The sequence below is a fragment of the Cajanus cajan genome, chromosome 8 (assembly GCF_000230855.2).
Source record: "Cajanus cajan strain Asha chromosome 8, NIPB_CcT2T_4, whole genome shotgun sequence".
NCBI classification, from domain to species: domain Eukaryota; kingdom Viridiplantae; phylum Streptophyta; class Magnoliopsida; order Fabales; family Fabaceae; genus Cajanus; species Cajanus cajan.
Window position 1 is genome coordinate 15,747,816 of NC_138524.1, and position 14,912 is coordinate 15,762,727.

Consider the following 14,912-nt stretch of genomic DNA (forward strand, 5'->3'; position numbering starts at 1 on the left):
AAATTTAGTAGTCTTAAAAAGCAATTTTTTTTCCTCCCAAACCCTCTACTCTTCACTCACAAACATCTTTTATGATGAGCTGACATCGCCACTGCAGAACAAAGGCCACCATTTTTCTCTTTTCTCTCCCGAACCCCATTCATGTCACACTGTCTTTTCCACAATTGTTCCTACATAAGAGGTACAAATCTCTTCTCCCTGAATCTCTGATATAATTCTTACTTGTCTGTGTAACCATACGCCAAAAGTAGAGATACACAATGCCTTCTGGAGAATGTTTAATTAAAAAAGCACTGTCTATAAAGAAACAGAAAAATAAGAATGTTTAGATAGATAAGAGTCATGATATATAATATTTATAGTGTTCTTCTTGGTCAGATGGAGTTCAGGAATATGCTCCTTTGTATGGTGGAAAAGTGAGGGGGTCATCATTAAATACTTATCAACTACTATCTATTAAATGGGAGGTTATCTATATTCCTTTGTTGAGAAAAGAATGGTTGAAAATGCAATAAAAGTTCCGCATCATATAAAAACAAAGAGAACAACGAATTTATAAAACACACTAGCTTGTTTCATCTGTATTCATACCAATATAAAAATAATATATGTGAAATACCCCTTGTGCACCTCAACAAGGGTCATAACATAATTTAAGAAAACTAACTTATAACTATGCTACCCGATTACTATTGTTATATAGACCGCGATACACCATTTAATGAATTTGTCCACACTATAATTCATCCTTTTTTTTTTTTTTAAGTCAAAAGTTAATATTTTTAAATAAATATTTTTTTTAAAAGTATAAATCTGACATTCTTAAACAGTCAAATCTTACCCGACTATTTAAGATCTAGTAACTACTGTTGAGTCTCTCTCAAATGGCCCAATTATTGCTATATTTGTGCAGTCAATAATTAATCCAATGGGGTCCCTTTCCCTTCTTGGCCACTACTCAGTAACTCACATGTTAGATGGATAGAAGCGACAGTACTTTTTTGGTTCAGCACCCATCGAAAAGACATCAAATAAGCCTATTATAGAGAGAAAGCAAGATACTTTTGAGATAGCCATGGACGAACCACACTTGCAGTTGCACATAGCTATGTACCCATGGCTTGCTATGGGACACATAACAGCATATCTCCACCTAGCCAACAAATTAGCCAAAAGAAGACACAGAATCTCTTTCTTCATACCCAAACGAACACAGGCAAAGGTGGAACATTTCAACCTCTATCCACACTTAATAATCTTCATCCCCATCACCATTCCCCACGTTGATGGCCTTCCTCTTGAGGCTGAAACCACTTTTGATATTACACTCTCTATAGGCACGCTTCTTATGACTGCCATGGATCGTACTCAGAATGACATTCAACTACTTTTACTTGAGCTCAAACCCCACATTGTTTTCTTTGATTTAGCATCTTGGATACCCAGCTTGACTCGGAGCTTAGGCATCAAGTCTCTTCATTACATAACCCTAAGCCTGATATTTGAATGTTATATGGAAATCATGGAGAAGCGTTGTAGGGAAAATAACTTAGTTGGAGATGAGCTTTATCTCATGAATACCCCAGATGGGTTCCCAGATTCTTCAATCAAGCTTCAAGCTCATGAGGTTCGAGTATTAGTTTCATTCATCAAATCGGAGTTCGGCAGGGGTTTTTCTTTCTACGACCGCATCAGCATTGGCACCAGATTCGCAGATGCAATTGGATTTAGAGGTTGTAGCGAAATTGAGGGACCATTTGCTGAGTTTCTTCAAAGTTTCTATGGGAAGCCTCTTTTGCTTTCAGGACCTGTCCTACCAGAGCCATCAACCACTACATTGGAACCAAAATGGGTTGAATGGCTTGATGGGTTCAAGGCTGGTTCAGTCATATACTGTGCATTTGGAAGTGAATGCAGGATGGTTCAAGATCAGTTCAAGGAACTGTTGCTGGGTCTTGAGTTAACAGGTTTTCCATTTCTGGCAGCACTTAAAGCACCTATTGGATTTGAGTCTGTTGAAGAAGCTATGCCAGAAGGGTTCAAAGAGAGGGTTCATGGAAGAGGCATTGTGCATGGGGGTTGGGTGTAGCAACTAAATGCTAAAATTTAGAAATTACTTAATGAAACAGTAAATAAACGCAGGGAATATGTGATTGTATTCTTAGTTGGCAAATAATTGTTACACTGATGGAGTCAGAAGAGTACAATAGCAATACTTGAGAGAGAATCGAAGAAATATAGATGAGAGTATAGAAGAAGAAAGATGAGAAAAGAAATACAGTGCAACAATCTTCAATGCCTTCATTCTTCCCGAGAGATTTCCCTTAAAAAGGCACTATACGTGATCCAAGAGGCGAATATTCTTGCGTCGTTTTCTGTCCCCTCTGCGTGGGTGCATGATCCAAGATGGATCCTCCACGTGTCCCTCTGCCATAACCGAATTTGGCATTTTCTGCTTTCCAATCATTTGCTCTCTCAGCAGTTTCTCTTTTGTGCAATGTGGGCCTTGAGTCTCTCTTTTCTTCTCTGAGCATTGTGGGCCTGCTACAATACCTCCCCCATTAAAAACAACCTTGTCCTCAAGGTTGAAGTGAGGATAAGACTGTTTGATAGTTTCTGCATCCTCCCATGAGGCTTCCTCTGGTTGTTGACCTTCCCATTGAATGAGAACCTGAGCCACTTGTTTGCCTTTCTTTAAAAGAATTCTGTGCTGCAGTATGGAATGAGGTTGCAGCGCCATTCCTTGTTCATCTAGCAGTAAAGGAGTTGGCATTTGTGTGATCACTTCATTGCCCTTAAATGGTTTTAGTTGAGAGACATGGAAGACTGGATGTATCTTAGCACCGTCCGGCAATAACAACTTGTAAGCTACTGTACCAATTTTCTTAATAATGGAGAAAGGACCAAAATATTTCATGCTCAGCTTTTGGTTCTTCCTCAGGGCAACAGAATGTTGTCTGTAGGGTTGTAACTTGACCCACACCTTTTCTCCTACCTCAAAATTAATGTCCCTTCTATGCTTATCGGCCTGCACTTTCATATGTTGCTGAGCCTGCCCTAAATTCTCTTTTAGTGTAACGAGTAAAGCATCTCTAGTTTGGAGCAATTCCTGAACTGAGGGAATGTCATTTGGAGAAGGATAGTATCTGATAAGTGGTGGGGGTGGTCTTCCATAAACAGCTTGGAAGGGGGTCATTCCCAAACTGCTGTGATGAGCCGTATTGTACCAATACTCAGCCCAAGGCAAAAATTGCACCCATGCTTTAGGATTTTGGCTTGAAAAACATCTCAGGTACATTTCTAAGCACTTATTAAGGGCTTCAGTTTGACCATCTGACTGAGGATGGTAAGCAGTGGACATAGCAAGAGTTGTGCCTTGGAGCTTGAATAACTGTTGCCAAAATCTACTTATAAAGACTTTATCTCGGTCAGATACTATAGTCTTTGGAATGCCATGAAGCTTGACAATTGAATGCAAAAAAAGCCTCAGCAACTTGTAAGCTTGAAAAATCAGTTTTCAAAGCATGAAAATGGCCATATTTAGAAAGCCTGTCAATGACCACCATGATGACAGTGTATCCTTTCACAATGGGCAAACCAGTGATAAAATCCATAGCCACATCTTCCCAAATCTGAGAAGGAATTGGCAAAGGTTGGAGTAACCCTGCTGGTTGAGTGTTAAGATGTTTAGCTTGCTGGCAAACTGAGCATTGCTGAACATAAGACTGAATGTCTTGTGTCATCTTTGGCCAGTAGAATTCCAACTTAATTCTTGCTGCTGTTCTAGCCACGCCTGAGTGACCTCCTACCATGGAATCATGGTATTCGTGAAGGATTTGCTGAATTAAGTCATGTTGTTTTGGTACAATTAGTCTTCCCTTCCAAAACAATAGTCCATCCCTTGCAGAAATGTGTGGATTGCTAGGTTGATTGTTGAGGCACTTTTGCATTTCATCATGCCAGTGAGTATCTGCAGCAATTGCATTCTTCAATTTGAGCAAGAATTGAGGAACTGATTCTGACCAAGCAAGGAAGAAGGACCTTGATAAAGCATCTGCTGCTATATTGTCTTTCCCTGGTTTGTATTCTATTTTGAAGTCAAAACCAAGGAACTTGTGTAACCAATTTTGCTGCTCAGGAGTGTGTATAGATTGGTCGGCCAAGTGTCTAAGACTCTTCTGATCAGTCTTAATAGTGAAGGGATGTCCAAGCAAATAGTGCCTGAATTTTGCTAAAGCCTCAGTTATAGCATAAAGTTCTCTAGAATAGGCTGACTGCTTTTGCATTCTAGGTGACATTTTTTTTGAAAAAAATGCTATGGGATGCTTGTTTTGGCTCAAAACAGCTCCAATACCAATCCCGGAAGCATCTGTTTCAAGTGTAAAAGGCTTAGTGAAATCAGGCAAGGCCAATACTGGTGCTGTAGTCACTGCCTTTCTCAGATCTTGAAAAGCAACAGCAGCTTTAGTAGACCAAAGGAATGCATCTTTCTTGAGTAAATCAGTGAGTGGCTCAGCTATATGTGCATAGTGCTTAATATATCGTCTGTAATAGCCAGTAATGCCAAGGAATCCTCGCAGCTGCTTGACATTCTTAGGTTCTGGCCAAGCTAAAATGGCTGTAACCTTAGCTTGATCCATGGAAACCCCTTGCTGAGTCACTGTATGGCCTAGATAGTCCACTTGAGTGGCGCCAAATACACACTTAGATAATTTGGCAAATAAAGAATGCTGCTGCAATGTCTTTAACACCTGCTCCAAATCCTGTAAATGAGCAGACCAAGTTGGACTATATATTAGAATATCATCAAAGAAAACTAATACACACTTTCTCAATAATGATTGAAAAATCTCATTCATCAAATGTTGAAAGGATGCTGGTGCATTAGTGAGGCCAAATGGCATAACTAGCCATTCATAATGTCCTTGATGAGTGCGAAATGCTGTTTTGTGTCTATCCTCTGGTTTGACTAGAATCTGGTGATATCCAGATCGCAAGTCTAACTTTGAGAAGAATTGAGCTCCATGTAACTCATCCAGCAATTCATCTACTGTAGGCATTGGAAAACTGTCCTTGATTGTGATATTGTTTAAAGCCCGATAATCAGTGCAGAATCTCCATGAGCCATCCTTTTTTTTAACTAAAAGGATTGGAGAGGAAAAGGGGCTGGTGCTGGGCTGTATGATTCCTTCTTTCAACATTTCTAGAACCATTTGCTCAATGACAGATTTCTGACTATGAGCATATCTGTAAGGCCGCACTTTGACTGGGTGTGAACCCTCCAGCAAGGGAATGGCATGGTCCCGAGATCTTTGTGGTGGCAAACCAGAAGGTTTGTGAAAGACCTGCTGATAAGTTTGAAGTAATAGTGCCAATTCAGGATCCAAATCCTTAGGGAAGTCAAGGAATTCATCTGTCTGGCATTCAGGATCCTGTAACTGCACAGTGAAACATTCAGCTATGGCATCAGTATGCTGCAAACGTCTGATATACTGATATTGTGCCTGTTGAGGCAAAGAAGATCGATCACCCTGTAGTGTGATATATTTGCCATTCATCATGAATTTGAATTGTAAGGCACTATAGTCAGCCACATGTGGACCAAGTGTTGCAAGCCAGGCTGCTCCCAAGATCACATCAGCACCTGCAACAGGTAATAAATAAACAGGACAGTGTAGCTCATGCCCTTGAACCTCAATTTTAAGATCAGGGATCAAACCCTCAGCTGTCATTGAATGGCCATTCCCTACCATCACATGGAACTGAGCAGCAGGTTGAATGGGCAAATTCAAGAAGTGAGCGACTCTAGGCTGTAAGAAATTGTCAGAACTCCCACTATCTAACAATATGCTGACCGCATGACCTTGAATTCGCCCCTGAAATCTGATAGTGCCAAGTCCACTATTGCCCTTTAATGCATTGAAAGAGAGATGATGATCCTGCTCATTCGCATGCTCTATCAATTCAGGTTCAGAGATTGTGTTCTCAACTTGTGAGGCTTCTTCCTCCACTTGCAAAATCATGTAGTGTCTATTTGGACATCTATGTTGAGGAGTAAATTTATCATCACAAGTATAACATAGGCCTTTTTCTCTTCGAACTTGCATTTCTGCCTGTGTCATTTTCCTGACAGGGTTAGGAAAATTTGAGTGTGGATTGGTAGTGAGTTGGTAAGCCGGTTTTTGGTTTGGTGTTGGTAACAGAGGGGGTTGGGAGTTGTGTATTTTGGGGTAAGTGTATGGCTGTTGTGTGGCTATTGGTGTTTTGTAAGGGAATTTTGGTTTGGTTGGGTATTTCTCTTCAAATAATTTGGCTAAGGACACTGCTTTGAGTAAGGATAGAGGGCTTTGCGTCAGTACATCGCGTTTGATTTCTGGTTTCAAGCCACTAATAAAGCAGTCTAACAAGGCATCAGTGCTAAGACCACAGACACGGTTTGCAAGTGAAATGAATTCCATATAATACTCATTAACTGAGGCTGATTGAGTTAGTTTAAACAGTGTAGATCGTGGACATTCAAAGGGTGAAGGTCCAAATTCTAACTCTAAGGCCTTAGTAAAATGTCGCCATGACTGAAAGGGTTGCAATCTAGTGATCATTTGAAACCAAGGAACGACTTCCTTGTCCAAATGCACAGCAGCTATAGTCAATCTATGTTCATCAGGTGTGTCATAGAAATCAAAAAATTGCTCAGCCTTAAAAATCCAGGATAAAACATCAGAACCATCAAATCTAGGAAAGTCGATCTTAACATTTCTTACTTGAAATGGTTGTTTAGTCCATGGCGGTGGATCTAGGTGATTAATAGGCCCTTGTGGAGACATAGATCTGATCATCTCTTTCAGTTCTTCGAAGGAAGCATTTGTGTGTTGGTTCTGAAGGGAATGCTCTACGTCTCTCTGCTTCAGATATTCTACAGCCTCTTTCAGATCTTTGATGTCATTTTGCATATCCTTCATACGTGTGTTCTCTGCCATTGCAGAAGCAATGAAAGCACCAAAATGTAGCAACTAAATGCTAAAATTTAGAAATTACTTAATGAAACAGTAAATAAACGCAGGGAATATGTGATTGTATTCTTAGTTGGCAAATAATTGTTACACTGATGGAGTCAGAAGAGTACAATAGCAATACTTGAGAGAGAATCGAAGAAATATAGATGAGAGTATAGAAGAAGAAAGATGAGAAAAGAAATACAGTGCAACAATCTTCAATGCCTTCATTCTTCCCGAGAGATTTCCCTTAAAAAGGCACTATACGTGATCCAAGAGGCGAATATTCTTGCGTCGTTTTCTGTCCCCTCTGCGTGGGTGCATGATCCAAGATGGATCCTCCACGTGTCCCTCTGCCATAACCGAATTTGGCATTTTCTGCTTTCCAATCATTTGCTCTCTCAGCAGTTTCTCTTTTGTGCAATGTGGGCCTTGAGTCTCTCTTTTCTTCTCTGAGCATTGTGGGCCTGCTACATTGGGTTCAGCAGACGTTAATTCTTGACCACTCATCTATTGGCTGCTTCATTACACATTGTGGAGCCGCATCTTTATTAGAGGCACTTGTGAACAAATGTCAGATTGTGGTGCTACCAAATTATTGTGACCAGATCATTAATGCGAGGATGATAAGCAACAGCTTAAAGACTGGTGTTCAAATTGAGAGAGGAGAAGATGGTTTATTCACAAAGGAGAGTGTCTGCAAAGCTGTGAAGACAGTGATGGATGATGAGAGTGAGGTTGGAAGGGAGGTTAGAGCGAATCATTTAAAATTGAGAGACATCTTACTCAGCAAGGATTTGGACAACACTTACGTTGATAGTTTTTGCCACAAGCTCCAAGAATTACTTGGGTGATATGCAAGTTTCAATCAGGGCTTTGTCAATTTAGCTTTGCTTGAGTTTATTCTTTGTTGTTAAATGATGTATGAGTCAAATGTTTCAAATAGTTTTTGTACTTTGATGTCCGTTAAGTTTTCCCTTTTGGTTCAATTTGTGATAGACTGATAGTGGCCTATTTTTAAGACATCGGTTGTAGCGAGTGTAAGTTCGAAAAAATCGTAATATTTCCAATGGAATAAAGCAGTTCAATTTCCTTTTCTTTTTCTTTTATAATATTATTTAGAATTAAACATTGTAACTTTGTAATATTTAAAAATAGTATAAAATAAAATAACTCTTGAGGTTAACATAAAATTTATAGAAAATGGTCTAATCTTTCCAATAAAATTAAAACCAACTTGATATTATAAATATATTTTCATATGTCCCATTCTAATCTCACAATGTTGTAGATGTTGAAGATTAAAAGAGGTTGTTTGTGAGTTGTCATAATAGATTGTTTTATCCTTAACTCTTGTGAATGGTTTGAAAAATTTATATCAATGATTAAGAAATAGTATAAAAGGGGATATTTAATGAGTTATAAGTGGGTTATGATGAAGATATAAAATTATGTTTGTAAGACATTTGCTCGAGACTTTGTGTTTGTATGGATATGAGATGCTTTTACATGATGTGCATGATATGAAAGATTTATGCGTGGTATGAAAACTTTATATGTGATAGAAGATGATAATGTGTTATATGAGAATAAAACGATGAGAATAAAAGATTAAATAAAACTAAAATATCCTCGCGGTAAAATATAAAATCACATATAAAAAATATCCATTAAAAAGAAAAGACTTCAAGGCTTTGTTTGGTTTAACTACAAAGAAAATGAAATAAGAAAGAAAAAAGGTTAAAATGTAAAATGATTTTAATTATTTGAAATTAAAAAGGGAGCTAAGTTAAAAAATTTCTTTACTTTTACTTGATTGTATAGGAAATAAAGAAATATAAAATAATGAAACAAATATTTCTAATAAAGATAAATAAATAAAAATAGAAAAAATTGAATCTATTCTATATACAAAATCATTTTCTCTCTCATCATTTTTTTTCAAATGATAGAAAATACAAAAGTATAGGTCCATGTAAATTTTAATCATTTCTTCCATGTTATTAAAAAGGCAAATAATATAAGAAAAATAATTTTGTCTTCTCCTTTCCTTTCTCTTTCGTCCTTCCCTTTTTCCAGTTACTAATCTGACATCAATTGAAATTCATTCAAATAAGCTATGATCTACTGTAATGGAGACAACCATATCACTTGCTGAGAAATAACATTTTAGAACAAAAATTAACATCAATTATACCCTAACTGATGTAAAAAAAAAATTATGCAATGGACTTTTTGAAATTTATTTGAACATATAAGTTTAACTAATGTAAAATCACTTTTACATCAAATGAATGTATAACCAATGTAAAAAGGTAGCACCTAATGTTGTAAAATGAGAAATCCTTGTTCGCATTCTATTAATATCAGTCTTTCATTCTCAAAGATACTTCAAGTTTGGGAGAGTTATTTTACACAAGTTGCTATCATCGATGGGGGACATGAGTTGCTGTAAGTGTGGGGCTTGGAGACAGCGTCATTATCCTTCGTGGCAATGGCAAGGGGAGGTTGACCTAAGGAGTTGGAGTGGAAGGGTGGAGGTGCAAGTTGCCCTCATCTTAATTTGGCAAATGTGGTGCACTTTGATCTTTGTGAAGTGTGGTGCTAATAGGTGTTCGTTGAATAAAATTTATTAGGTGATTTTGGATCATATAATTTTTAATTAGTATTTATATTATATGTAAATATGTGTTATTAATTTTTTTGTAAAATTAAAAATTTTAAATATATATATATATATATATATTATAATAATTAACTTAAATCACAGACATTTAATAACTTTAAACTACTTAATAATTTGCTCAGTGAAAGAATTCGAGTGGTTATTATTACTGTATTTGCTTGTTGTTCCGTGAGTAGTTAAATTTAATTAACTAATGTGAAAAGTCACTTTTATATCAATTAAATAAATGTAAGAAAGGATTTCATTCAACATTGATGAGATAACATCATTTCAACAATTAATGTAAAATGTTTTCGATACAATAAAATATGGAAACAACATATTAATGTCTGTTTTATATAATATTCATTTTTTTTTATTTTTCTATTCATCTAAATAAAAGGAGAGATTTTTCTTTACTTTTTTCTTTCTTATCTCCAACCATACAATCAACATATATATTTATTATTTTTTTTCTATATTCTTTTTACTTTTATCATTCATATTTTTTTTCTTTTTATTTCACTTTTAATTAATTTAGCAACAATTCTCATGATTATGCCACAATTCTACTCCACGTATTGCTATAAGAATTGTGTTGGTGAATAGACTGGAAAAAAAAAAAAACAAAGTATACCTATTATGAATATATGAATCTGTAAAACTGAACAGCAATTCGCATGATTCAGCCACAGTTCTACACCACAATTGGTAGTGTCGTTGAATAGATTTAAAAAGAATAAATACAGCCATTGTCAACATGAAAATTTGCAAGTTATAATATAGGCTTCGTCATATTTTTCAGTCGTTGTTAGGGACGTAATTAGCTTAAAATTTTAAAATTTATTTTAAATTAAAATTCAGATTTAAAAAATAAATAAAAAGAAACTAACATTAGATGAACAAATCATATATATAGATGAGGGATCCGTTTATTTTAAGGGTAAATCTGCCTAAACTTACTATCTTTAATAACTCATGTTCTACATCAAATTTTAACGATCCAACCGTTGAATTTAAAATTCTTAATATATGGATCACATCTGTAAATTTTTAAAATTTTTTAAAAATAATTTGATACTTTGTTTACATCAAATTTAATACATAAATTTAATCCTTTTAAAGAAAAATTTAAAATGTATAAATTGGACATTCTTATTCAATAATTGATCATAACACTAATCGAATCTCTCTCAATAATTGCTAAATTACTATATTTGTGGGGTCAAATAATTAATCCGATGGGGTCCCTTGTTGACAAATATTCAGTAACGTGCATGTTAGATGAATAGAAGGGCCAGGACTTTTTTCCCATAGCACAGCACCCATCGAAAAGACATCAAATTATAATCTATTTTTAGTCTCTCAAATTTAAAATTATTATTTTTAGTCCTTGTAATTTCAAAAAATCTTATTTTAGTCCTTATATTCAAATTTTGTTAAGAAATTTATCAAATATTATTGCATAAAATTTACTTATTCATGTCCCTATTAGTGAAAATATCACATTAAATCCAGTTGATATTGCATAACTATCATAATTAATCACTTTTAAATATGTTATTAGTGACTTAAGGGACTAAAACAAAATTTTTAAAAATTACAGGGACTAAAAACAATAATTTTAAATTTGAAGGATCAAAAACAAATTTGTGTTAAATTTGAGTGACTAAAAACATATTTAATTCAATTATAAATAAGCCTCTCGTAGAGTGAAAGCAAAGCAGACATGATCAGTTGATATTTTTGAGATAGCCATGGACGCGCCACAATTGCAGATGCACATAGCAATGTACCCATGGCTTGCTATGGGACACATAACAACATATCTCCACCTAGCCAACAAATTAGCCAAGAGAAGACACAGAATCTCCTTCTTCATACCCAAACGAACAAAGGCAAAGGTGGAACATTACAACCTCTATCCACACTTGATAACCTTCATCCCCATCACCATTCCCCACGTTGATGGCCTTCCTCCTCAGGCTGAAACCACTTTTGATGTTCCCTTATCTTTAGCCACACTTTTTATGACTGCCATGGATCGCACTAAGAAGGACATCGAACCACTTTTACATGAGCTCAAACCTAACGTTGTTTTTTTTGATTTTGCATTGTGGATACCCAGCTTGGCTCGGAGCTTAGGCATCAAGTCTCTTCAGTACATTACTGTAAACGTGATGTCAGTAGCTTTTATAGAATCCATGAAGAAGCAGTGTCAACAAAATAACTTAGTTGAAGATGATGAGATGAATCTCATGAATAGTCCCCCAGCTGGGTTCCCAGATTCTTCCATCAAGCTTCATGCTCATGAGGTTCGAGGATTAGCTTCATTCATGAAACTTGAAGTTGGTGGTGTTAGTTTCATGGACCACGTCTGCACTGGAGCCAATTTGTCAGATGCAGTGGGATTTAGAGGTTGTAGAGAAATTGAGGGACAATATGCTGAGTTTCTTGAAAGTTTCTATTGGAAGCCTCTTTTGCTTTCAGGGCCTGGGTTACCAGATCCACCCAACTCCACTTTGGAACAAAAATGGGCTCAATGGCTTGCAAGATTTAACCCTGGTTCGGTCATATACTGTGCATTTGGAAGTGAATGCAGGATGGTTCAAGATCAGTTCAAGGAACTATTGCTGGGTCTTGAGTTAACAGGTTTTCCATTTCTGGCAGCACTTAAAGCACCTATTGGATTTGAGTCTGTTGAAGAAGCTATGCCAGAAGGGTTCAAAGAGAGGGTTCATGGAAGAGGCATTGTGCATGAGGGTTGGGTTCAGCAGACATTAATTCTCGATCACCCCTCTATAGGGTGCTTCATTACCCATTGTGGAGCCTCATCTTTACTAGAGGCACTTGTGAACAAGTGTCAGCTTGTGATGTTACCAAATGTTCTTGATCAGATCTTTAATGCAAGGATGATGAGCAGCAGCTTTAAGGCTGGTGTTGAAGTGGAGAAAGGTGAAGAAGATGGTTTGTTCACAAAGGAGAGCGTCTGCAAAGCTGTGAAGACTGTGATGGATGATGAGAGTGAGGTTGGAAGGCAGGTTAGAGAAAATCATTTAAAATTGAGAAACATCTTAAGCAGCAAGGATTTGGAGAACACTTACAATGATAGTTTTTGTCACAAGCTGCAAGAATTACTTGGGGGATGACATCCAAGTTTAATTCAACCATGGCTTGAAAATTAATTTGCTTGAGTTAGAGTTGCTTCCATATATATATATATATATGAATCGACTCCACGAGCAGTAATATTGCACTTTCGTTTATTAGTTAGGCTTTGGCTATGGTAAATCTCATCAACTTGTCATTTATGAACTTCCTAATTACTTGTATGGATATGTTCTGTTGTTGCTTTAATCATAGTTATATTATTATATAGTATGTAGTTTGACCACGAATCTCTGTCAAATTTACCCAAATGCTCAAAATCTTGAACTTGCTTGCTGCTGGTGCTCTCTTTTAGATGGGTGGTTCAATATGCAATAATCCTTTGTACTTATGACTGCAGAGCTATCTATATATGGTTTCCTCCTTTGTTTTTATTTTTATTTTTTAAGTCTTATCATTTCAATAACAGCTCCTGTTTACGGAGACACATCTATAGGAATTTCCATATTTTGTCTTTCTTTTTTCCTTCTATCAACAAACATTGTTAGTTGATTATGCGTGGTATATGTGTGTTTTTAATATATATGCTTGTGTTAAGTGATATTTTCCTTCTACTAAAACCCCTTAAAATGAAGTGCTTATCCCGTTATGCTCCACCACACCTCACGTTCCAGGTATGTTTTTGGTTTTTGATTTTTCGTTTTCATTCTTCATTATATAATGCTTCGGTGTGTTTGGTGTGTTGTTAATTTTTGAAGATGTTGATGGTACGCTATGTATGATTTTCGTGATTTTAGTTGATGCATGTGAGGCGTTCATAGAAATGCATGCCTCTACAAATTATGGCTTTTAAGGATAAAAAATTTAGTTAAACATAGCCCACAAGTTGAACGCCCGGGTTTTGATAGGTTTTGTTATTTGCACCTACTAGTGTAGATTTGGTGGGTTAGAAGTACTTAATGTTATTGTGACATTGAGTAATGTTGTTGTATCAAACTAATATAGATTGCAAACAATATAAAAGTTAATTTATATAGATGTAGTCTATTAGTTTAGTGTAATCCGTTAGTTAAGTAAAATCTTATAATATAAAAATATTCTACATTTCCTTTATTTCTATTTAAATGAATATCCTTAAAAATTTAATATGATAGTTGTTTTTTTCCTACACCCATATTTTTTCTCTTCGCTATTCTTTCTCTCTCTTCGTTTATTTCACACCATCAATGAGAAGCTAACGTCTTAATATTTTGTGACCGTATTGGGTTTGTCGGTGACAAAATCCACTATTGGAGTGAAGCTTGAGGTCTTCAAATGGGTATCACACCTCACTCATATCAGTCATACCAATACAGGATTGAAGATTTGGGCTGAAAATCCAGAATAAATAAAAATAATAATAAATAAAATTTTTGAAATAAATTAAATAAAAAATTAATTATCAAAATATATAATTTTTGCCACGTAGGATGTGAAAAACGTCAAGGTCCGTGATGACTTCAAAATATGCAAATATGTTCGCTTGCATGGCATTGCGGAAAAGAAAATAGTAGAAGAAAGTGGCAACCACGTTGAGGCTTTTTAACCTTTATAATTTTTTTTAAAAAAGTAATTATTAAAATAAATTATTTTAAAAATAATTTACTAAAATAAATTATTTCAGATATGTAAGATAAAAAAACAAATAAAAGTGACGAGTTGCAGAGAAAACGTCACTACCCATAATGTCTTACATATAACATGGATGTATACATGGACACTAACATATTAATAGAAAATAAGAAGAAAGGGTCATTCTAGGTGACAACTTCTTTATTTTATTTTTCTTCTTTCCCTTGGATTTATTTACGAGTGTCAGTGTTGAAAGGGAGTTAAAGTTCCCAATATTCATCCTTCTTTGGGAAAAAACCAAAACTGAAATTGGCTTCACTCTCGCTCTCACATTGCATGATTTCATAATTTCATTCTATACAAACGCATCGTAACAAAATCGCTGGTCCCGTTGACAAAGATCCTCCAAACTTTTTCACCAAATATCATAATAAAGTAGTTTTTCTCTTTAACAATTAAAATTTAAGTAATTGAAATTCTATTTAATCTATTTTTATATTATAACCTAGTATTTTAGTTTCTCATAAATATGTATT

At 35.6% G+C, this 14,912-nt stretch overlaps 2 protein-coding genes across 2 annotated transcripts; both read left to right on the forward strand.

Moving 5' to 3' along the window:
• The first annotated feature begins 823 nt into the window (after window positions 1-823).
• LOC109793346 (cyanidin 3-O-galactoside 2''-O-xylosyltransferase FGGT1-like) lies at window positions 824-8,086 on the forward strand. Its single transcript, XM_083061819.1, has 2 exons — window positions 824-2,085; window positions 7,450-8,086. The coding sequence occupies exons 1-2, from the start codon at window positions 1,076-1,078 to the stop codon at window positions 7,844-7,846; spliced, it is 1,407 nt and encodes a 468-aa protein (XP_082917945.1). The 5' UTR covers window positions 824-1,075; the 3' UTR covers window positions 7,847-8,086.
• A 3,278-nt stretch (window positions 8,087-11,364) lies between these two features.
• On the forward strand, window positions 11,365-13,038 carry LOC109792760 (cyanidin 3-O-galactoside 2''-O-xylosyltransferase FGGT1). Its single transcript, XM_083061821.1, has one exon. It carries the CDS (start codon window positions 11,415-11,417, stop codon window positions 12,804-12,806), a length of 1,392 nt encoding a protein of 463 aa, XP_082917947.1. The 5' UTR covers window positions 11,365-11,414; the 3' UTR covers window positions 12,807-13,038.
• Window positions 13,039-14,912: the final 1,874 nt, after the last annotated feature.